At 39.9% G+C, this 25,340-nt stretch overlaps 1 protein-coding gene across 4 annotated transcripts; it reads right to left on the minus strand.

Moving 5' to 3' along the window:
• Nucleotides 1-24,923, minus strand: LOC131929278 (prostaglandin G/H synthase 2). Of its 4 annotated transcripts, none has more exons than XM_059285362.1 (12): nt 23,385-23,587; nt 19,647-19,712; nt 14,086-14,205; nt 12,293-12,442; nt 7,748-7,891; nt 7,247-7,425; nt 6,214-6,297; nt 5,127-5,373; nt 3,902-4,188; nt 2,693-2,837; nt 1,050-2,160; nt 1-89 (listed from the first exon to the last, which is right to left on the minus strand). In XM_059285362.1, the coding sequence occupies exons 2-11, from the start codon at nt 19,705-19,707 to the stop codon at nt 1,796-1,798; spliced, it is 1,782 nt and encodes a 593-aa protein (XP_059141345.1). In that variant the 5' UTR covers nt 19,708-19,712; nt 23,385-23,587; the 3' UTR covers nt 1-89; nt 1,050-1,795. The 4 variants fall into 4 exon arrangements, with proteins under 4 accessions (XP_059141345.1, XP_059141343.1, XP_059141342.1 ...); XM_059285360.1 differs by lacking the exon at nt 23,385-23,587 and adding an exon at nt 24,644-24,923 and having other exon boundaries at nt 7-473; nt 522-2,160; XM_059285359.1 differs by having other exon boundaries at nt 7-473; nt 522-2,160.
• Between the last annotated feature and the right edge of the window lie 417 nt (nt 24,924-25,340).

The raw sequence follows: 25,340 nt of genomic DNA on the forward strand, positions 1-25,340 counted from the left end.
CAGATTTTGTTTTTTAATAAATAATGTTTGAACAGCTTTGGATGGAAATAACAAAAAAATAATAGTTATGTCATTTTGCTTGTATGCACCTTACAATAACAAAAAAATAATAGTTATGTCATTTTGCTTGTATGCACCTTACAATAACAAAAAAATAATAGTTATGTCATTTTGCTTGTATGCACCTTACAATAACAAAAAAATAATAGTTATGTCATTTTGCTTGTATGCACCTTACAATAACAAAAAAATAATAGTTATGTCATTTTGCTTGTATGCACCTTACAATAACAAAAAAATAATAGTTATGTCATTTTGCTTGTATGCACCTTACAATAACAAAAAAATAATAGTTATGTCATGTTGCTTGTATGCACCTTACAATAACAAAAAAATAATAGTTATGTCATGTTGCTTGTATGCACCTTACAATAACAAAAAAATAATAGTTATGTCATTTTGCTTGTATGCACCTTACAATAACAAAAAAATAATAGTTATGTCATGTTGCTTGTATGCACCTTACAATAACAAAAAAATAATAGTTATGTCATTTTGCTTGTATGCACCTTACAATAACAAAAAAATAATAGTTATGTCATTTTGCTTGTATGCACCTTACAATAACAAAAAAATAATAGTTATGTCATTTTGCTTGTATGCACCTTACAATAACAAAAAAATAATAGTTATGTCATTTTGCTTGTATGCACCTTACAATAACAAAAAAATAATAGTTATGTCATTTTGCTTGTATGCACCTTACAATAACAAAAAAATAATAGTTATGTCATTTTGCTTGTATGCACCTTACAATAACAAAAAAATAATAGTTATGTCATTTTGCTTGTATGCACCTTACAATAACAAAAAAATAATAGTTATGTCATTTTGCTTGTATGCACCTTACAATAACAAAAAAATAATAGTTATGTCATTTTGCTTGTATGCACCTTACAATAACAAAAAAATAATAGTTATGTCATTTTGCTTGTATGCACCTTACAATAACAAAAAAATAATAGTTATGTCATTTTGCTTGTATGCACCTTACAATATGTTCATCTGAAAATCCACAGACACATTCATTTTATGCATGAAGTTTATACATTTGTAATTTTTTTGTCATTTGTTTATTTCATCCATGAAATGATGGAATTACTTTTTTGTAAACAAACATGGTAAACAGCATGTTTGTAGTGTGTTACCTTGGTTACCTTGGTGATGACAAGCTGTGTTGAATTTTACAGGAAGTGTGTTTGTCTGTGTGTGGTCTTCATCACGGATGTTACTAAACATCCAGATGTTTGGACTCATCATCAAGGATGTTTATGCCATTGGTTAACTGTTGACTTCAAAGGATGTTTTCCCTGTCAACGTGTTGTTATGGATAAAAATATTTCAACCAATGAGGACGATATGTTGATCTACTTGTGGCCACCTTCAAGGATGTTGATTAATATCAAGGATGGTATATGTTTATAAGCCTGTGGTTACTTTAGTGATGCTGATCACAGACCGTAGAACTGTTTACATCTTCGACAAGATATAACCATCAATAAAAACGTTAGGCAAGTACTTTAATCAACATGATAAAACAATAAAAATCTGAACACAAATTTAAATAGTGTTCTCAGGCATTCAATAAAACCATGCTCGCAAATTAACACCAATCCACATCAATGTTCTATGTACACGAGTTATTTTTCACACATACTTTCACATCATTTATATACAAGTTTATAAATTTCAATAAAAATATTTCCTAGAATTTAAAAACAACAAACTATTTATTCTACAACTCAGTTTTAAGCCTGAAATTATTTAACTCATCTACATCCCCTTCTTTAAAGTCAGGAACCCTAAATGTCACTAGCGGGCATGGGCCCTTTATGTTATTGCAAAATAAACTTTTAAGAGTTGCAGTTTTGATGATGTTGAAGCCCACCTCCCCGCCAAAGGTCGAGGGCTTCCAGTAGTGTCTGCTACAGATTGGGTTGGACATCAACCCTTTCACAGAGAAAGGTCCTCCGATCTCTACTATGGTAGAGCCAAACAGATTTTTTACCCTCCGCTTCTCAACCAGTATTCCAACGTAGAACTCTACTGCTTCTATATCTAGATAAAGTTTCTCCAGCTCTGCTGCCATTTCCTTTTCACCTAGAACATTGGAAAGTAAAAAATCAAATGTAAAAAGCATTTAAACTATACCTAAAGAGGGCTTAGTTCTGAAAAAAGTAAAGATTTTTAAAAATCATTTAATATATATGAGTAATCTCCCATTAGAGAACAGTAATATTACCTCATACATTCTTAATCTTTAATATATGCCTTTTCCCCTTTTCTTTAAGCTGCTTTAAACCGGCTTACATCAACACAGATTTAAACAGATTCTTGACAGGTGTAGTTTAGCAGGGTTTATTTAAAAAACAAACTGGATAACTGCCACCAGTTTAATTGAAATAATTGAGCAAACTTAAGGAAAGCCCCTGTTTTGTTGATATGATTAAACAAACTTGATAGATGCTTACTGTATTGATATTATTCAACCCACTTGATGAATGATCAAGTTTAATTGATATTATTCATCAGTTCAAGTTTTATTGATATTATTAAACAAACTTAATAAATGCCTGTTCAGTTGAACAAACTTGAAGAATGACCATGTTCTGAACCATGTTATTGAACCCACCTGTTAAATCTTCAAATGACTCGTATGGTTCAAGGTTAAACCGTCTCCTGTAGTTGTTCAACGACTGGTACCTCAACTTTCTACCATGGAGGATTGTGTCCCTTACCACACCTATAGTTGAAGGCCCGTGGTTGTGATGGGACATCTGTCAAGATCAAAATTGGGGTTGGGATTAGCATTAAGCCATTAGAGGACTAAAGGAAAAGACAGGCCTTTAATATAAATAGTGTAGGCCTGTGTGATAAAAGGTTATGTCTTATATATATTGTATGTGATCAAATGAGTTTGTTTCATAAAGATGACATATCAGTAGAGAAACAAAGGATGGTTGCAAATTAAAAAATTAGTAATCTACAAATTAAAATAAAAGTTGTATGCTGATAAACTTAAAAGTAATTAATAATACTAAAATTGTTTGTTAATCCCTAGAATAGAAACATCTACACATACATTTGGTAGAATTCAAGTTCTACAGTTAAACCCTAAACAAAGCCCAACTAATTTTTAATCATGCTAACTGTAATTGGTAGCCTGAGCTAAACATCAAGTATTTATTAATACTAGTAAGAACTTGAGTAGCTACATGTATTACTACTAGTAATAAATCAGATAACCTTCAACAGCTAACATGTAGTATTCTCCGGTTTTAACTTTGTACAGACTTGTGACTGAGTTTGATATCTCTGAGTCCACCCAGCTCTGTTGGGTACCTGACTTATATTGGGGAAAGTAAAAGCAGCTGGGCAGAGTGTGACCCTACCATCCCTTCATATGCTGAGGTCAAGAAACATATGAACTCTACTTCATCTTCCTAAAGAATAACTAGGTTTATAGGGGAATCTTCAATTTTTTTATGTAGCCTATAAATAGGCCTAGCAATAATTAACCAGAAAATCTTCAACACTAAATTAATCCTATTAATAAAAAGGTAAATCATCAGCTAAAATTAAACAGGACCAAGTGGCCTAGCGGTAGAAGCTAGAGCTATAAGAGCCCCAAAGTCTCGAGTTCAAATCCAGGTTTAATAGACCGTCCCAGAGCCCACCCAGCTCTGATGGGTACCTAACTCACGTCAGGGAAAGTAAATGCGGCTGACCACACTATCCCTTCATATGCCGAGGCCACAGAAACAGGTGAACTCTACTTCACTTGCTCCATAGACCGACAGGTTTGGAGGGGGAACTTTACTTAACCTTAACGTAAACTTACATGCCCTGCTCGCTGCCTCGACAAAGACTCTGTGAAACTGGCTGTCCCGTGCTTGAGCACAAGCTCCGAGTGGAACATGAAGTCTTTCATGGGGTAAATGGTGCCGCTGATGTTGAACTCATCCGGCATCAGGGGGTGCCAGTGGTACAGGTCGTTGAACTCTGCGTTGATTTTATTCTGGTACTGGAAGTGTTCCCCGAACAAAACCGTGGGCTTGAACTTGATTTCTATGTTGTAGTTGGCCAGGTGCTGGACGTAGTCTTCTACTACAATTTTTAAGGTTTCACCTGCACAAGAGTAGCAAAGCATTTTTTTTACAGCGTCTACAGTTTAGCAAAAATGCTTAATTTTTTTAAAACGTAAGCTTAATTAGAAGGAATTAATTTACCAGATAGTAACTATTCTGACTGTTAGTCTTATATTTTAACATTAGATTTAAATAGTTTAATCCAGCTAGATTAAATAGAAGTTTTTTTCCCAATAAATTAATACAACAGAACATTGGGGGGTGGGTTCATCAGCCAGCATTTGGGGGTTCATTGGATATTAAATTCATTTAACAGAACACCTGTTCATTCGAAAAGTTTAAATTTTATAAACTGTTGACCTTAACACTCATGTGGTAGTCAGTAGAAAGTGAAACTAGAGTGTTTAATCATAAAACACACAAATAAGTTTAAACTATTGAAACAATTATATTTATTTAATCATTCGGAAATTTTTTATTTAGTTACTGCCTTTTATAAAAGTCCACTTGGAGTAAAAGTAAAAGATTATTTCCCTTTTTGAATTTTAAATTATTTTATATTGCTTGCCTATGTCAGGGGTCGGCAACCTTTAGAAGCTGAAGAGCCAAAAGTTACAATTTTCAAAATTTTCCTGGTTTTAAAGAGCCACTAACATTTTTTTTTATTTTAAATATTTTATTTTTTTATTAAGATTATTAGTATTTGTTCAAAAAGCTGGAGAGCCGCATCTTGATATCAAAAGAGCCGACCCCTGGCCTATGTAGACTAGTAGTAGTGGTTAATAATGAAATTTCTATTCAATGATTAATTTATTATCTAATTAAATTTTAATTTATTTACTGTTTTTACACTAGAATAACACTGATTTGCATAATTTTGTTCTTTTTGTTCAGTAAAATAAAAAGCAAAAATTCAGGTTACATGAACACATGCTGCAATATTTAAGAAAATCCTTGTCTAAAAAAAGCAGGACTGACCTAAAATAATCAGCTTTCCAGTTTGGAAGAGCCTTTCATCATCCCAGTCAGGGTGCTCTCCCTTTAAAATATCACAGACGCGGTTATGTTCCCTCATCCAGATGGTCTGGTATAGAAACAAACCAGGCAAGAGGCCATAGAAAGGGTGGCCCATGGCGAATCTGTGGTGTTCTGGTACATTAGGGGCGTACGTCATCTTGACAGGCACGTCCTTGTTGTACATCGGGTACTCCTCGTTGTTGACTGTCTAATTAAAGCAATTAAGTTTTGTTACACAGACTTGTTTATTAAATTTATTAGGATATTTCTAAAGATACAATTTTAAACTTGTAATACCAAAAGGTGCACTAATTAAAGCAATTAAGTTTTGTTACCTATCAATTCTTGTTCAATTGTTGAAATTGAGTTGAATTTATCAGGGTATTTTTTAAGATAAATATTTAAACTTGTAAAAACAGCTGGTGTACAACTTTTGGTAAACCCTAGAGTTCATCTGTTTCAGTGACCTCGGTTTATGAAGGGATAGTGTGGTCAGCTCTATACTCAGCCGCCTTAATTTTACCTAATGTTAGTTAGCGACCCATCAGAGCTGGGTAGACTCAAGGATGTTTTATTGACTTGAACCTGGATTTTGAATTCAAGACTTTCTGGTTAGCAATCTAGCGCTCTAACACTAGGCCATGCAGTCCCTAGAGAGTGTATGATTTCTAACTCCAAAAGTCCAGAGTTCGGACCCACGACAAATGAGGCTTGTTAGCTGGGGACAGCAACCTAACTTGGGTTTAAAAACTCCAAAACCCAACAACCATTTTAGGTCAGATTTTTATATGTTAGTAATGCTACGGAAGCTAAGAGGAAAAACAGGGTGAAGTTGGAGTCAACAGGTCATATGGCACATAACATGTTGACAAATAATACATTGAGGAAATCCACTTCAATATTACATTTAAGCAAAGAAGAAAAATTTATTATTTCCCTTTGAGGTTGGGTCTCCTAGCAATTTAAATCAGGTCAGCCCTGAACATTTACTAAAAAGAAATTTTGTTTAAATCCAATTAAAAAAAAAATATTTAACACTAACTCTCACCTGCATTTTTAGCTTCCCATCAACTCCACTCCGTAACCACAGCTCCACCTCTGTGTCTTTCCCGTAGATGGAGGAGACATCCACCTAAGGGGAAATAATTCAAATCCATCAGTAGGGTAATCAGTAAATGGTGTTACACAACTGAGGCGGGGGGAGGGGGGAAGGGGGGTTGGATATAGGGTTTATGAGCTATGTGAAATAATGGGAGCATAATCTCCCCTAGTTCTGATGTAGGAATACACACCCCAATGACTGCTCAATGACCCATGACCTGCATACCTCATTAACCCCCAAGCACAAACCCATGACCCCCCCCCCCTCCATGTTCTTATGTATGAATACATACCCCAATAATGACCAACATATCCAATGAACCCCCAAATGCTGACGAACCCACCCCCAATGTTCTGTTGTATCTATGCCCCCCTCCCGTTCCCCTAGAGCTGATGTACCTACCCCATGACTTCCCCTGCCCCCCCCCTGAGAACTGGTGTGCCTGCTCCCATGCCCCCCCCCCGTGCTGATGAACCCCCCCCCCCACCCCCAAGAACTGGTATACCTACCCCCATGCCATCCTCCAAGTGCAGATGAACCCCACCCCCCACCCCTAAGTGCTGATGTACCTACCCCCCCCCCCAAGAGCTGGTGTACCTACCCCCATGCCATCCCCCAAGTGCTGATGAACCCACCCTCCACCCCCTAAGTGCAGATGTACCTACTTACCTACCCCCCCCACCACCCAAGAGCTGGTGTACCTACCCCATGCCCTCCCCCAAGTGCTGATGTACCTACTTACCTACCCCCCCCCCCCAGAGCTGGTGTACCTACCCCCATGCCCTCCCCCAAGTGCTGATGAACCTACCTACCCACCACCCAAGAGCTGGTGTACCTACCCCCATGCTCTCCCCCAAGTGCTGATATACCTACCTACCCACCCCCCAAGAGCTGGTGTACCTACCCCCATGCTCTCCCCTAAGTGCTGATGTACCTACCTACCCCACCCCCCCCTCCACCCAAGAGCTGGTGTACCTACCCCATGCCCTCCCCAGGTGTACCCCACACCTTTGGTGTAATCAGTCTTGAAGAACATGTGCGTGAAGTGTTGAGCAAAGAAAGCCATCAGCACACTGGTGCCCATGGGCTCTGGACGGAACTTTGTGCGAGTAAAAAATTTCTCCACCAGTAAGTTGACATCAGGAAGTTCTTTTGGCCCTGTAAAAATATGTTACTTTTTTATATCTTCAAACTGATCATTTTTTAAAAAGATCTTTAACTCTTAGTTTTATACTTAATTAAGAAGCTACCGATGTTTGGGGGGAAAAAAAACATAAGTTAGTTATTTTGGTGTTTAGAAAAATGTTAAACTTTCAAAATTCAGTCAATTTAATAACTTGAATTTTTTTTCAAATAGAAAACTATGTACACATGTTATAATATAACCTTACTGCTAATATGGGGATTAAGAAAAGACTTTAATCCACATATAAGCTCTGCTATGATAAACGAGTTTCCTAATCACCATCAGGTGACTGACCTTTGACCCCCATTGGGGTAGGACACTCCAGGGGCACAGGAGGGAGGGTCCTGGCGTAGTAGGTTTTGTTCAAGAAGGCGCCTATGGTGGGGTAGGCGTGCTCCGTTTCATATAAGGCTGGGCTGTCGACAACGTTGGACCTGACTGGGAGTAAACAGCAAATATTGATGTTAATTTCATCTCATTTCACATCCATGAACGTAACAAAATGTAATGCTTTCTTAATTGTTTCTCTACGAAAAACTAACTGTGTGTGTTTTTTTTTACATATTTCTCAAGTATCCCAACCACACACCAAGCACCCCATCTCTACGTAACTCAGACCCACCCCTCACCCCCCCCCCACACACACACCACTCACACATAAGCCAAGCACCTCATCGTAACTCAGACACCCCACCCTCCTCAGCCCCCCCCCCCCACACACACACACCACTCACACACAAGCCAAGCACCACATCTCCACGTAAACCAGACCCTCTCCTCACCCCCCACCACACACCACTCACACACTAGCCAAGCACCACATCTCCACGTAAACCAGACCCTCTCCTCACCCCCCACCACACACCACTCACACACTAGCCAAGCACCACATCTCCACGTAAACCAGACCCTCTCCTCACCCCCCCCCCCCACACACACCACGCACACACAAGCCAAGCACCACATCCTCACGTAACAAAGAACCCCCTCCTCTCCTCCTAACCCCCCCCCCTCCCCCACCCCCCAACACACGCACAATCCCTTGCATTCCATCCTAAGTGTGTGACCTCATTAATAGACAGCCCACGTATCTGCAACCAAATACCTAGAGAGTTTACTCTAATTAATTGGCAGCGTTGATTGCGGTAATTAATAAGACCAGGTAAAATAGTGTACAGGTAGGGGAAAAGAAATAATCCCCTCCGATTAGTAGATTAGCTAACAGTAGGCTACTACACGCACACCGTTTCTCACATCGTTTTTTTTTTACTGTTGGTTTTCTGAGCCCGGATATTTGCAAAAAGATCAAATCTCTGACGTCATTACGACATCAACATGTTGCCTAGCAACTCTTGTTAAGTGGTTACTAATGACTAGACCTGGCGATTTTAATTTTTAACGACGTTCTTTGATTTTGTCAGCACAAAGTTAGAGGGGTTGCCGGTTAGCTGTATGGCAGTTATACCTCGGCCATGCCCGTCAGGGACCAGGGATTAGGATAGGCAAAGGCGGTGTTTCTTTCATGCATCTCTTCAGGAAGGGAAGCAATGCCTCCCCAACTCCCCTTAACGAAATAGAATTTAAATAGAAAATATATACTATTACCAGTGCCCCCCCCCCTTCCCCGAAAAAATTAGTTAATACCTCCCCCACACACCAAATTTTAAAATTTCGTGGGAGGCGGGGGCGGAATAAAATTTCCGGGGGGCGGACGGGCGGCGGACACTGTTAAAACTATATTTTTCTATATAAATTCCCCGAAGCGATGCCTGAAAGAAACTCTGTTTAGGCCTACATGTCACGCTGACCACCACAAAAAAAAAAACGAAACCTTGTAACATAACGCACCACAAAACACCGTAAATAAACAACAGCGGGTTGGATTCTCGACAACCAGGAAGGGGCGAGAATGTGAAATGTGATCTTTCTGTACACGCCTTTAGGGCGATTGTTCTACGCAGGTCCTAAAACGTCACAGTATGGAATCTTCCAAAAATGGGGGTGTTAGGATACTGATAGTAAACTGCCATCTAATAAATCTTGCTAATGGTAACGCTAAACCCTAACCCACGGCGTATCGTAGCCATAGCCGATCCTAATCTAATTCCTGGCCTAAACCAAATTCGATATTACGATACATTTATACTAGTAGCAACATAACAAGTAGTGGAATAAAAGGAAGGCTCCAGTGTGAATACTTAGTCGAGTTTAATTAAAAGGGCTGACTGGCGTTAAATTCTTTGTTAAGTTGAGATAAGTTCAAAACGAGCACATATATTCTGTTACGAGTCCATTGAAAGTCACTGGGGGGGGGGGGGAGAGGTCTGCCGAATCAAACAAGTTTGGTACAGAAATAATACTCTAGTGCAGTGGTTCCCAACCTTTTTCGAGTGGCGACCCCCCTTTTATAAAAAGTAAGTGACCCCGCGACCCCCATAGAATTAAAAAGCCGAAATTAGTATGGAAATTAATAAGCACTAAAATAAGATTTTCTAGTAGACTTTCAATATGAACTACTCTTGATAACTGTTTTAATAGCATGAGTAAAATTGCATACTATTCACTAAACCTTCGAGGTTAAGTTTTTAATTTAAAAAAAAAAATTGTTAACGCCAACCTATTTGATTATAATTATCTTAATTTTGTTTTTAATCGAAGAATAGTGTTGAAAATATATTCTCGAAAAGTCAATCAATTTTACGTTTGGGTATTAATGGTGAATACTACACCAACACTGTGTCTGCAGTTTTTCATCTTACACGGAATCATTCTGCAAATCAAATAATTTATCTTGTAATTCATCGGGAATGCTGGTAACATCAAGGGAAGAAGAGAATGGGTGATGCGTAAATGCAGATTCTTCTTTTTTCAGCTCAGAGAAATAGCGATGCAGTTCGTTTTCAAGAGATTCAAGATGCCCAGAAATCGCTTCTTTCAAAATTTAATTATCTCACTATCAGATTAATCTACCACACCGCAGAGTTTCTCAAATGTACAATATTCCAAAGATTTGTTTTCTTTACCGATTTTGCAGCTTTGATAAAAATGCCCCGAGATTATCATGGAAAGTTATAATATTCGTTCATTTTCCCTGAAGCTTCAGGTTAAGCTTATCTTGATGTTCGAACATATCTGCTAGGTATGATACTCTCTCCAACCACTCTATGTCGTTTTAAGTATACCAAAAAGTCTTGTTTCCTTTGCACTTCTAAGAACAATTTGATTTCAGATTTCAATTCAAAAACACGATTCACAACATTTCATTTGACAGCAGCGTACTGTAGTGTAGAAGAGCAAAACCTCGTGATCTATATTAATGTTTTTGCTCAGTTCTTTGAAGGCTCCAGATTTTATATAATTTACTACTTATACTAGCAATGGACTCTTGATGTCGATTGATTAGGGCAGTGGTTAGGGAGCGAAATCTTTTCTGTTTTCTGAAAGCCCGATTTTAAGCAAAACATAGATGGCGCACCATCCGTACAAACCCCCACAGCCGTTCTAACCCCATTTTAATCATCCAGTTTCAAAAAAGACATTTATTTTCTCCATGCTATCTTCACAAAAGAGCAACTCTTTTATCTTTGCTATCATCCGCATGAATATAGACACAGACCAGCAACTGCGAACACGAACTCACGTCTGTTGATTTATCAACTTGAAAAGCAGACAATGGTGAAAGCTTAATTTCAATAAAAAATGTGTTATTTAACATTTACGTACATGCAGCGTTTGATGAGATTTTCTCCTATTGTTTTTTTTTTTTTTTTTGCTTGGCATTTTCTATCGCGACTTCATTTGACGCTTGCACTAATGCTGGTGAAAACTTCCTGTTCGATCAAGTCTCTGGCGTTTGCAACTAGCTTCTTATCGACGAAAGAACTCCATATATTTTTTGGTGTGTTCCGAATGACTCGTCTCAAATGACGTTTTAGTTTCGAAGGTTTCATAGATTCGTGACTGAGAACAACTTTGTACAGTGCGCTTTGTTTCTTCTCCTATTACATTTCCAGTGATGTTAATAAAGCCGAATTTCAAAAATTCTTCTAAATATTTATGTTTCGTTTCAAATTACTAAGGTTTAGTATACCAGTTGGCGACCCCCCAGAAAGACCTTCGCGACCCCCAGGGGGGTCGCGACCCCCAGGTTGGGAACCCGTGCTCTAGTGCGTTCATCGAAGCCGTTTTCTCATTATTCTTTCAACATGAAATATAAGGGAACAGATTGTCTGGCTGCTTACAACTACAGTTATGCCATTAAAACCGTTTGATTCTGGATTTCTTGTGAACTAAATATTTAACGTGGTTCAAAAAAAAAAAGGTAAATAAAACTGCTGATATTTCCCTGTAATAAAATTGGCCCCATCCCCCCCCCCCCCCATCCAAATTACGATCCGGTGTAGTTATGGCATCACATCATCGGCTAATGAACGAATGGCTGCTCTATATACATCCTCCCACCCCCACCTCACACATTTAAATCCAGGGGGCGCCACTACTTTCCATTCCAGGTTGTAAGAAATAAACATCGCAATATGGGCGAGAGCTGTCTGATATAGGAAATAAAACATGGCGGTCAATGGCGTTGCTAAGGGGCACGGGAACACCCGCTCTAGTTGCCCCCCCCCCCCCCCCCAACATGCAGACAACAGATCTAAGGAGAACCAGTGTTTCTTTCAGACTTTCTCCTGTTTTCGGGGGGGGGGGGGGTGCGCGGACACTGTTAAAAGTATATATTTTCTATATAAATTCCATTTCGTTCGGGGGGGGGGGGCGATAGAGATGCCTGGAAGAAACTCTGGCAGACACGTGAAGTAACTTGACACGGAGGCGACTCACGCAAATAGATTCTTTTTAAGACGTAGTTGTGTAAGAACTCCACGTTGTTGATGATGTCCCATATCCACTTGAGGGAGGGGCTCACAAGCCAGTTGTGGAGGGTCTCGCTGGACGGTCGGAGGAACAACTTCAGGCGCTTGGTCAGTGTAGCTGTCGAGATCAAACATAATATATCTTTATTATATCGTGTGTATGGGTGGTCAGTCTAAATGTCGAAATCATACATAATACATCGTTATTACATAATGTGTTATGTTGGTGTGGTCAGGGTAGCTGTCGAGATCAAACATAGTACATCGTTAATTAGTCAGGTGTTAGTGTGGTCAGTGTAGCTGTCGAAATAACACATAGTACATCTTTATTTAGTCGGGTGTTAGTGTGGTCAGTGTAGCTGTCGAGATAACACATAGTACATCTTTATTTAGTCGGGTGTTAGTGTGGTCAGTGTAGCTGTCGAGATCAAACATAGTACATCGTTATTTAGTCAGGTGTTAGTGTGGTCAGTGTAGCTGTCGAGATAACACATAGTACATCGTTATTTAGTCAGGTGTTAGTGTGGTCAGTGTAGTTCTCGAGATCAAACAGAATACATCGTTATTTAGTCGGGTGTTAGTGTGGTCAGTGTAGTTCTCGAGATCAAACAGAATACATCGTTATTTAGTCGGGTGTTAGTGTGGTCAGTGTAGTTTTCGAAATCCAACGATACATCTTCGCAATAAGGTGTCTAATTTTGGTCAGTGTAGCTGTCGAAATAAAATAATAACTATACAATATAATAACCCACTAAACATTTCACCTTATGGACATTGCAAAAAAACATCGTCACAGTGGTTCCTCCAGAACCGTCACACAACCATCACACACCTTTCACACACATGTCGTCACAGTCGTACCCCACCCCTGTGACACATCGTAACAGTGGTACCATAATATTTGTCACATATCGTCACAGTCGTACCTCAAACGTCGCCACAGGCGTACCCCCACTACCATCACACGTCGTCAAAGTCGTACGCCAGCCCCATCACACGTTATCACTGTCTTACTGCCAATCTTTGTCACACGTCGTCCCCCACCACCGTCACACGTCCTCACAGTCGTACCGCCAACCTTCGTCACACGTCGTCACAGCCGTACCCCCACCACCGTCACTCATCGTCGCAGTAGTACTACCAACCTTCGTCACACGTCGTCACATTCGTACCCCCACCACCGTCACTCATAGTCGCAGTCATACTGCCAACCTTCGTCACATATCGTCACAGCCGTACCCCCACCACCGTCACTTATCGTCGCAATCGTACTGCCAACTTTCGTCACACGTCGTCACAGCCGTATTCCAACCACCGCCACAGTCGTACTGCCAATCTTCGTCACAGTCCTACCCCACCGCGGTCACACGTCATCACCGCCACCACACACCTTTACAACCGTGTACTCCCCCGACCTTTCTGCTTGACCTCACCAACACAGTCCCTACCCGTTTCACTTGTAGCTACCACCTTATCCCACATCTCTAACATTTCAACAGGTAGCCCCACACAACGTATTAGCTGTATAGCAAACAACAACGTAGTCTTTGTCTGCTCAGCCACAACGTTTGATGCGGGACAACAAAGAATCTTTATGCTAAAATTATTTCATACAAACATCCATCACCTACCACGGCATTCATTGTTATCTATTCATCCATCAGCGCTCAACGCGAATCAATGTAAAAAAAAAAATACTTATCTCGAGATGAGATAGATATGCTATAAATAGCCTATTAAAAATGGCCACCTGAAACTTACGTGTCTCGCAGTGCGGGCCGTAGAAGTCCGAGTTGCCGCAGTCACAGGTGTAGGAGCCGGGTTCTCTGCCCGTCAGGCAGATGCCCTTGTTCTGGCATGGGAAGGAGCAGCAGGGGTTTTCTGGGAAATGTTAAGATTATGTTTGAAAATTTAAACAAGGAGGTGAAGGTCGCATGAGTGAAAGAGAGTAGGCTGTCTAAAAAAAAAACGTTTGGTCCTTTGTTTTAGTCCACTTATCTCGCTACCGGAGCAGCCCATGTAGTAAAAAAAAAATATTACAAAAAGATAATCGCTAGTCTCCCCACGGCGAAATAATACAATCGTAATTCTAATGCAAAATGAAATTATATTTCATCAATTTTTTATTGTTAGGAATACAAAATGTATGGTAAATTACACTTCTTACCCCTCCCCCTACTTATCCCCTTTATTAGCTCTCGCTGAAGACATCGTCACAAACACACACACACAATATGAGAACCTATCCCCTGTAGGAGGGGATAGCTATAGACATAGTCACAAACACACACACACAATAACATAATCTATCATCTCTATTACTTCTCGCTAAAGACCACATCACAAACACAAACACACAAACAACATCAGAACCTATCACCCTATCAAGTGGAGACTGTTTACGTTGAGTTTGTGGAATTAGACAAGTACAGATGTACCAAGTAGAAACTCCCCCCCCCCCTGGGTATGTATAAACACATGCTGGAAGCATGGCACTGGTAAGCTGCAGGTCAACGTAACCTCTGGGTGAGGGTACACATGCACCAGGATATACACAAGTTAAGGTAAACTAACGGCCCTTAGGGATTTCTTTGTCTAAAGGCTTGTGTGGATTTAGGTAAGGATTAGTAGTTAGGAGGTGATTAGTAATTAGATGTTTAGTAATTGGGAGATGATTAGTAATTAGGAGATCATTAGTAATAAGAAGATCATTAGTAATTAGGAGTTGATTAGTAATTAGGAGTTGATTAGTAATTAGGAGACAAGTATCAACAGACAATGAGAGGATTGGGACCCAGAAAACAGACATTAACAGGCTGAGGATTAGTACAGATTAGTAATTAGGAGCTGATTGGTAATTATGAGAACGACCTCATAAGTATACGAGGTAAGGATTAACACAAAAAGGGGCCAACTTAAAGGTTTATAATTACAGTTGACGAACATACCAGTTAAATGTTATTACAGGGATGTTTTGCTGTTAGGTATTGTTTCAACCCAAACCCACAGGCATACAAGGTTAAATTACCCCCGTGTATAAATACTGCCACGGACTTACGACTAGCAGAGAGTCGCCAAATAGGAATTTGTCATAGGACATAGAACCTACTCGTTTTAAGGAGCTAATTTTCTCCATTGAAGATTAATTTATTTATTCCGTGGGAAATTATTTTTTTTTAATTATCGCTGGATTATGAACAAGGGATGCAACTACTTAAACCAATTACACAGTAGCGGTTCCCACATTATGGCCTACATACAGTAGCGGTTCCCACATATAGTAGCGTCTCGCACAGCCAGTCGTTTCAAGTGGAGGAAAGTGAAACCCGCATCGTCATCAAAACACGGCTAATCACGTACCGTCTACTTTCTCAATTACCGTAAACTTGAGCTAGTCTATCTGGGGAACGCCTTAAGTTTGACGGATACAGCGGGTTATTTGGCAGTTACTTGTTGTTACCCCAATATCGTAAGGGGCATAGGTAGATGTGTATTTGGGTGGGGGGGGTTTAGAACCTGCCACCCCTCCTACCTCATCAAAAATGGTATAGTCCAGGGGTCGGCAACCTGCGGCTCGCGAGCCGCATGCGGCTCTTTTGCCGTCAAGATGCGGCTCTTCAGCTCCTTGCACAAATATTGATGGTTATATTATTTCATTTTCAAAACCCATATCAAATATCATTCTGTAAAGAAAAACAACTTGAAACAGAATTAAAACACTTATCAGAGATCAGTTATAATATGCACAGTAGAAAGTATACGGACAGCTGACAGCAGCTTGGGCACAAGGCCCAGCCCCACAACCCCGTGACAACAATCCCATGCTTGCCACTGCCCAAGTGCCGACCTTTTCGAATGTTTTTAAATGGGGAATGCTATTTTATTCAGAATGCATTTCCCTATGTATCAGTAATAATTAATTTGAAATGAGTGACGTAGTTTTTTTTTAGCTATAAGCTTCCTACTGTTGAGCCGGGTACTGGACGGTGGGGTACGAGTTTACCCTGTGTTCAGTGGGGTGGAATATAAGCCGGGTGAGAGCCAAAGGACAGAAGCGACAGATACACTGTTATCAAAACGATATTCAAGCCAGTTAGTCCAAGTTAGCCGTGTTGAGGCCTGCCTGGCTAATGGCAGACACCTCCTGAGCAGGTAATATCCGTAAAGAAAGAAAAAAAAAAAAGCTAGCAGCCTCTAAAGTGGATTGGGATAGTGACTGATAGTCCTATAATTATATTTGATTACTAAGATAATTATTCTGGCGAAACATGTGTATGATTTTATATGAATCCTAATCAGAGGCGTAGCGGGGGGGGGGGGGATGCGGACCGCACCGGGTGACACCATTTAGGGAGGTGACACCAAGGCAAAAAATAGCAAAATATACAGAGAAAAACTAGAGGGAGGGGGGGGGGGGTGCAAATCGAAAGTTTGAGGGGGGGGGGGGGCAAATTGTAAACTTGAGGGGGGTGCAAATCAAACGTTTGAGGGGGGGGGGTGCAAATCGAAAATTTGAAAGTTTGTCCCCGGGAAGGGTCGCTACGCCTCTGGGGGGGGTGACACCATTAAGTGCCGCACCGGGTGACACCTCGCTACGCCACTGATCCTAATCAAATACCGAATATTGAATTAAAAATGTTGTGGCTCTTTAAAAACTGGGAAATTTTGTAAATTGTGACTTTTGGCTCTTCCGTCTCAAAAGGTTGCCGACCCCTGGTATATTCGTCTAAATCGCATGTGTGTTCTTTAAATCACATGTAGGCTTATTTGCCTCCACACCATGACAAAATCCTACATACGCCACGGGATACGGGTAAATCAATGAAACAACGGGGGGTTGACGTGGTCGGGTATTTAGAGCCCATGGTTGCTAAACCGAAAAGTTTCAGGAATTGCAGATGTAACTAAATAGCTGGGGACAGCCACCCACGTAGGAGAGATAACTCCAAAATTAAACAACTGCTGCTTTGTAATTTGTCCTTGGTTGGACAATGTCTATAGAAATACATCCAGACAGAAAAGCAGGCTGAAACCGGAGTCAACTGCTTATATGGCGCATAACAAGTTGACACGTAATATTGTAATTGTGTTAGGGGAAATCCTATCTAGCATAACAACCAAGCACGAAGACTGGAACTACAGGCCTTCGTGTGGGCTACTTTATAATATCCTACACAGAGTTTCTTCCAGGCATCTCTTCGGGGGTGGGGGGGGGGGGGGGGGGGCTTCGAAAATTTTGTACCGCCCCCCCCCCCCACCCCGAACGAAATGAAATGTATATAATTTATATAGAAAATATATACTTTTAACAGTGTCCGCCTCCCCCCCCCCCCCCCCCCACCCGAAGAAAGTCTGCCGCCCCCCCCCCCCCCGAAAATTTCAAGTGCCCCCCCCCTCCCCCGGAGAAAAAAGTCTGGAAGAAACACTGATCTAACATAAGACGTGTTTTTCATCCGGGTACTGGGTCTCTACTGGCACATAATTGCTCAGAAAATTTAAAGCAAATACTATTATAAGCATGGTTGTTTTTTTTTCAAAGCAAATTCTAATAAGCATTGGTTTTTATTTTTAAAGCAAATTCTAATAAGCATTGGTTTTTATTTTTAAAGCAAATACTAATAAGCATTGGTTTTTATTTTTAAAGCAAATACTAATAAGCATTGGTTTTTATTTTTAAAGCAAATTCTAATAAGCATTGGTTTTTATTTTTAAAGCAAATTCTAATAAGCATTGGTTTTTATTTTTAAAGCAAATTCTAATAAGCATTGGTTTTTATTTTTAAAGCAAATACTAATAAGCATTGGTTTTTATTTTTAAAGCAAATACTAATAAGCATTGGTTTTTATTTTTAAAGCAAATACTAATAAGCATTGGTTTTTATTTTTAAAGCAAATTCTAATAAGCATTGGTTTTTATTTTTAAAGCAAATACTAATAAGCATTGGTTTTTATTTTTAAACCAAATTCTAATTTATATTGATTTTTATTTTCAAAGCAAATACTAATGTACATAGATTTTTGTATTTCTCTGGGAATTTAAAAAAAATAAATTAACTCTAATTTTTTTTTTAAATACGCTGCTGTAATGAACATTTTCTCTCCGCTTGGCAACGGAATAAATATATACAATTTAAAACAACAAATGTCTATTGGCCTTGTATCCCCCTCCCACCCCGCCCCATGAATGCTCGTGTCTAAACCAAAATTTCGCAATACCACCGCTTGAAATACAAAACATTCACACACTCGACGGAACAAAAAAAAAAATTGTATTTAAAATGGGAAATCAACAGTGGGATATGGTCTATTTGTTAAGTAGGGCGCCGCAAAAATGTTTAAAATCAGTGAATGCGGGCGTGACGAACTGCGGCCACGGTACGCATACCGGATGTAAGACTCGTTATGAATGGAACCCGTTTGACTATCCTGTTCCGTACGATATGTTACCTCAAACTATGCGTAGGCCTATATCAAACATTTGGGGTGGGAAAATGTGTACAAGGTGTAAAAAAAAAAAAAAAAAAACAGCAGAAACAACCAGTTTTCAAGTTCATGAACTGGATTTAAAGCAATTTATTCAGACTTTTAGCTTTCTTGTGTTTCTCTTTTTAACGATCTACGGAATGAAATACTAACGTGATTTGATTTGTTGATTTCGTTTGACTGTTCATGCGTGAAACTAATGGCGTAGAACTGTTTCATTCAATAAACTAGGCCAAAGAGTATTGCGAAATTTAAAAACCTCAGAGCGACATTTAATTTTTTTTATAAATCCATTTTATCGTTGAACACGACTCCGTGTTAAAATATTGCAAGCGATATACAAATACAACACATTTTAAATTGAAAGAGCCGTTGCTTTTATCATCACTTGATGATAACTAACTTCGTGGATCTAATCGATAGTTGTCTTACCCCCCATATACAAACTTAACGTTGATGATTTGGCAGTAGATCTACAATGTGTATAGCATCGGGCAAACAAGTTTTGGAAATAGATACCAGCATTTCTAGAGAACGCAATCAGAAGATTTATCTACTATAGGTAAAATACCTTCACTATAGGAAGATACTTTCATTACACTATACATCTTTACTATAAGAAACCTTCCCTATAGGAAGACACTTTCACTGTGCTAGACATCTTTACTATAGGAACAAACTTACACTATAGGAAGATACCTTTGACATCGTAATAACCCTTTACTACAGGTAGACACCTTCATTACACAACAACAACAAAACAACAACGTTGTGAAAATACCACAACATCGTAACCATGGCAACCAATATGTCCCAACATTGACCACCCCAGACACTCACCTGCACTGCATGACAATAGGGTCAAGGCCAAAATAGATAAAAATAGTTCCATAGATTTCATGGTTTCTGTAGAAGATAAAAAACAATGCAATGGTCATCAACGACACGAAACATGAGACTTACCGAGAGAAAGCATACCAAAATAAAAGTCTATGCAGTTAAGCTTTGTTAACAAATACCATATAAATTCCATAAAGCTTCGTATTTCCAATAGAACTTCGCTAATACTAAAGAACCTCAAAATCCGAAAATTGTACAGACTCAACTCTAAGTTCAAGGGAACTAACTCAACACAAGTTTAGTCTGTGCAGGAAGTTGGCTAAAAAAATGTAACACTCAAAACAGCAATTAAAATTTCTCTCAAAATATTTTTAACTGTCTCTCTTCATTAAAGAGCTAACGAACTTTATTTTTTATGAATTTCAATATTTTAACGGCTGTGAAAAATGGCAGAACTTGAGTGAGAAGCTAGAACGGTTTAAAGGAAACACGAGTTTTAGTTGATGTGAAAAGACAAGATGGATGGGAGAGGGGAGTTTAAGCGAGGGAGTATTCTATAGATAGGGTTCGTATGGGGAAATAATTACAGCTTTAATTGCTCATAGTAGTTAAAAGTGGGCGGGGGGAGGGGGGTTGGTTAGGAGGGGCATAGATCAAGGGCAGGTAAAGGGCATAAAGGGCTCAGGTAAGGCATATTGGGTAGGGGTAGGTATACGGGGCACAGGTAAGGCATATTGGGTAGGGGTGGGTATACGGGGCACAGGTAGGACATTTTACATTGAACAGTCGGAGAATTCGCCCAGAGGCATATGAAAAGTATTCATCATACATGGTGTCTTCGGCACCTACATGGTTTATTCAAGCTCACAGCGGTTCTGAACTTCTTGTTCTAAAAGAGCTTAACATGTAGAAGCTGAGATCTCGATTTGTGGTTGGTTACCATGACAACCGAACCCACGCCTGAAACTACACAACACTGAGTATTGGTACCAGGTCCCTGGTGTTTCGACAATGTCAACGTGACTCTAAGCTTGGCTCAGCCAGACGCCGTGTTGTACATGTCACGTAATTTTTCTGATACACTAACCCACCAATGTTTACATCCACTGCACTAATCCATTCATGTGCTAAAACAATCCACCGGACTAACTCTTCAATACGTAATACGATAATCCACTAATGTGTACTACCAGAATCCACCGTAATGGAGACCCGATTGCACGAATATAAATGTACTTCAAGACTCCGCCGAATCCACCAACGTGTACTTCCAGATTCCACCAATGTGTACTTCAAGATTCCACCAATCCACCAACGTGTACTTCAAGATCCCACCAGCGTGCAGTAAAGAATCCACCAGGCATAAAATAAAATCCCACACCCCAGCAGAACCCCACATCTGACAAGATGGTCCGTGGGCGCCTTTCGGACCATCCTTCCGACGACGCGCCCCTCTCCAAAAGTTTACATTCCCAGTGCAGGATTGATCTAAACCTAGAAACTTTAGACCCCAGACGTAAACATAGCGTCGTTAAGCATCTCTCGCCTACCATTATTTTATACAAATTTATTTTACTTGAAAGGCAATCACCCCTCCCCACCCTTTCCACCTTAATCAACTAAAATATTCCCCCAATCTAAAACAAAGCTATAATTAGCGATTGTAAACAGACGTGTGACGTCATTGCTGGTTTATTTGTCTTTTGGCGCCAAATTTTTTAGGACCTGCTGAGGAATATACAGACTCCATGACGGAACATCAAGAAGGCATGCTGGGAAATCGCTGACTCACTTTTCTCTTCAAATACTACGTGATTTTTACGTTCAATAACGTTCATACTGGAGTGGTTTACTTTCCGTTAAAAATTTGATGGAGTTGGTTAGTTAGTGATTAACTTCGAGACAGAGGTGTGATTTGCGATTAGCCGTACACGGTGAGTCTTCACGTGGTTGTTGTACATGAACATGGGCCTCAGTTTTAGGAGTGAGAAGACGTACATGAACATGGGCCTTTTGGAGTGAATGGTGTACATGAACATGGGCCTTTTGGAGTGAATGGTGTACATGAACATGGGCCTCAGTTTTAGGAGTGAGAAGACGTACATGAACATAGGCTTCAGTTTTAGGAGTGAGAAGACGCTCATGAACATGGGCCTCAGTTTAAGGAGTGAGAAGACGTACATGAACATGGGCCTCAGTTTTAAGGAGTGAGAAGACGTACATGAACATGGGCCTCAGTTTTAGGAGTGAGTAGGCTGGGAGGCTGGACATCTGGCGAGGTCGTGCAGGGAATCGAAGTCTGGAATATTGGAAGCACCTGATCTAGGCTAGGCTGGAGACTGGGGTGTGTGTGTGTGTGTGTGTGTGTGTTTGTTGTTGTTGGAATAAGAAGTTTGTTGTCGCACCTCTGACTGTGACATCTCTGAGTGTCAAATCTCTGGTTGTCATGGTATAACAGTTAAATGTTTATGAATGAATGTTGGGAGTGTGTGTGTTAAAAAAAAGGCGAATTGGATTCAGGGAGATAGTGTGGGTGTGCGCATGCGCGAAAGGAAAGGAAGCGGGAGGTAGAAGGCGGCAGAACAAGAAAGATGACGAAACTGAGTGGTGTTTGTTGAGTAGTGTAGCTGCTGAATATCAGTCTGAATATGTAGATCTAATATTAATAAAATTGTGAAATCTCCAGTAATGTGGTTGGTATTTCCTTTTAGTTTATATCGTGAACCCAGTCACACAAAAAGGCTGTGACACATGGCAACCATCCATGTACTGGCTGCCACTTCTAATACCCTTTTCTATTTGTCTTAGCTGGAGAACACGTGATTAGTGTGCAATGACTGACTACACCTGAATACTAAAGTGTAAAGAGATTGGATGCAACTCAGATCGACATGAAGCTGTATGTTACATTTTGTCTTCTCGTGAATAAATTCAGCCAATCATAATGTAAGGATGGCGTATAGTAAAATTTAAAAATCTGGATTTTTTTTTAAATTAAAAAATCTCGTGAACTTGAATCTAGATCAATGTGTGAGACCAATGAATGAGATGGTCGCTTAGTTTATTTGAATGAATTGGTCGTCAGTTTCAGTCAAATGATGTGCAAAATATTACAAGTGAAATAAAATATAGTGTGCCATTTAATAACCGCGCTGAAATTCTAAGTAGTCATTTCTTGACATTTATAAAATGTTCAGACAATAGACACGAACTCCTAGAGTTGGGTGCAGGTTTCTGTATGCTACAATAGACAGAAACCATGCCCAACGTTGAACTCTGTGTAGGGGAGGTTACTCGGTTACTGGGAGAAACACTTGTACACGGGTTCCTTTTGTCTAGCGCCTTAATGTCATGTGTCCTACTGTCGACGGGTGTAGCGGTGAAAAAGGCTATCACGGTTAGAGTTTCTTCAGCTCCTGAATCAAAGTCAACGTAGCAAAAAGAAAAGGGGTTGAAATATTCAATTTTACTAAGGGGTAGTCCATAACAGACGAAGTTTTTTAAATCATGACACCTTCGTTTCCATTACATTTTCAACAACAACAAAATTCCCAGGCCTAGTTATTAAATTAAGGTGAGATAATTTCAATGGGCTCTCTAAACACGAAGTTTACTTTTATCATTGGAAAACTAGTATCGACTACCAAGTAATACGAAAATCTAAAACTCTAAAACGAGCATGGTTTTATACTTATAGAATATACCGACAGGGCTTAGGGGTATAAAAAAAAAACTTACGTTGCTGAACTAGAATGTAGGCCTATGTAACCTAAGTACACACAAATGTCACTTTAATCCTCCACACGAAAACCGCAAGAACACAAATATAAATCCACAGTCCCGTGAACACACTGAACTCTAGTCACAGGAAACCACGAAATCGGTTTCATCGCATTCCGAGCAAGCACATGAGTACGTTTCGTAACACGGCCAACCACGTGGTGTTTACCTGCGCCGAGCGTGTCGTCTGCTGCACCCCAGCCGTCTCCGTCCTATTTCACGAGTCGACTACCAACGACAGTTGACTTAAAAATGGTAGTTTTTTTTTTTTCCAGTCTTCACCCACTGCGACATACGACGCGGACTGTTAAGTAGCTGAATTAGAACGACTTGACATTTTAAGACTGTGGTTTGTATTTTTTTTTGTGGCGACCACATCAACAGACCACAAGCCCGGATGCTGCGTACGCAAGGTCAGCAGCTATGTCAAGGTCAAGTGATATTGCAGTTTCGGACACGGCGAGTTTGATGTGACCTACGTCACCCGTATTTTTTAACAAATATTTGTTCCGCATTGTAAAATGAGTCATTTTTCCGTAATGTAAATTAAGTGGAATATTTTCCAGTATTGTAAATGGAGTTTTTTTTTCTGTATTTTAAATTGAGTATTTTTTTCTATTTATAACTGAAGTGTCTTTGCCTTATGCTAAGAGAGCAGCAGTAGCTTATGTATCCGATTAAGTCCGGTCATAAACAATACAATGGGTGTTGTTAGTGGTCACGTGATATCAAATGTTTATGTTAGGACTATGACAGGAACGACGACAGCACACATAGCAGGCCTAGTTTATTGCCAAGGACTTTTTGAGCCGATTTTATTGGCAAAGTCTGGTATAAAAAAACGTATCCCTTTAAATAATGATGTATTTTCACCACACATATTTGGGCATGAAATACCTATCTTTTAATTCCCTTTATCATACAGGCATACAATGGCTAAGTTTTTTTTTTGCTTACACAATATAAAAAAATAAAAAATAAATATTTAAAGTCTTGACTTACAAAACGTTGGACATTTTTTGTAATAAATAGCCGAATGATCTGGTAAAATAATCAGCTGTTTGTAGCTAATCCACCAATAAATCAAATGACTTAAGACAAATATAACCCGAAACATATTAAGTAGGCTCCTATATATAAGGCGTAAATCTAGTAGGGCCTAGTAGAATTTGAAAATATTCTAACGGAAATTATACCTTAACAAATTATTTACTTACATCGTAGATTTAGTTTCGTATTTCACTTCCCGCGAATCCTATTTCTTCAGTTACCGAGTCGGGCTGTTAATTCGATGAATCAAAGTTGGCTCAAAACAAACAATACGAGCGAGTCAACCCAACGTAAACACGACACGAGGCTTTATGCGGTACAAGTTATTTATAAATAAACCCGAGCCGCGTCGTGATTGGCTAGGCCTGAACACACACCTACACTTCATACCATTCGGTCCACACCCTCGCCTCAGAATTGAACTGCTCAGACTAATGTACAGGGTGAAAAAAAAAATGAACTGCATATCCTCCCTGTCGCCTGGGGGGTGGCGGGTAAATCGCGTGGTGCAGCTCAAGTATTGAAGCGTGGGATCCCGGTGGTTTGAGTTTGGGGTCGACGCGGGTCAGCCCACCGCGAGAAGGAGTGTCCCGCGGTGCCCCATCCGGTGAAAGGCCGTTTACAGCCGTCTGCATCGTTCTGTGAATGACATTTTTGGCCGACTTCAAAATCAATGCCCCACTTCCGTCGTTTGGTCGGGACTAAGTTACGTCCCTTGTATGGGGTGATTACATCCCTTGGTTCTGTGATGACTTATGTCCCTTTATTCAGTCCATTGACCGAGATGAGTTACGTCTCTTTGTCCTGGATATTATATAACACCAAATCTCTTCTACGTCTATCCACCCGGAATGTGATGGATCA

The sequence above is a fragment of the Physella acuta genome, unplaced genomic scaffold (genome assembly GCF_028476545.2).
Source record: "Physella acuta isolate Inbredline_101_S28 unplaced genomic scaffold, ASM2847654v3 ptg001603l, whole genome shotgun sequence".
In the NCBI taxonomy this organism is placed as follows: domain Eukaryota; kingdom Metazoa; phylum Mollusca; class Gastropoda; family Physidae; genus Physella; species Physella acuta.

What these genes read in the sequence shown, in the direction of transcription:
- LOC131929278 (XM_059285362.1), bottom strand. Translation starts at nt 19,707, where the DNA reads ATGAAATCTATGGAACTATTTTTATCTATTTTGGCCTTGACCCTATTG. An exon ending in ACACCTGGGGAGGGCATGGG is followed by an intron (nt 6,298 to 7,246) that starts GTAGGTACACCA and finishes ATTTCCCCTTAG; the next exon opens with GTGGATGTCTCCTCCATCTA. An exon ending in TGGAAAGCTGATTATTTTAG is followed by an intron (nt 4,189 to 5,126) that starts GTCAGTCCTGCT and finishes ACTCTTGTGCAG; the next exon opens with GTGAAACCTTAAAAATTGTA.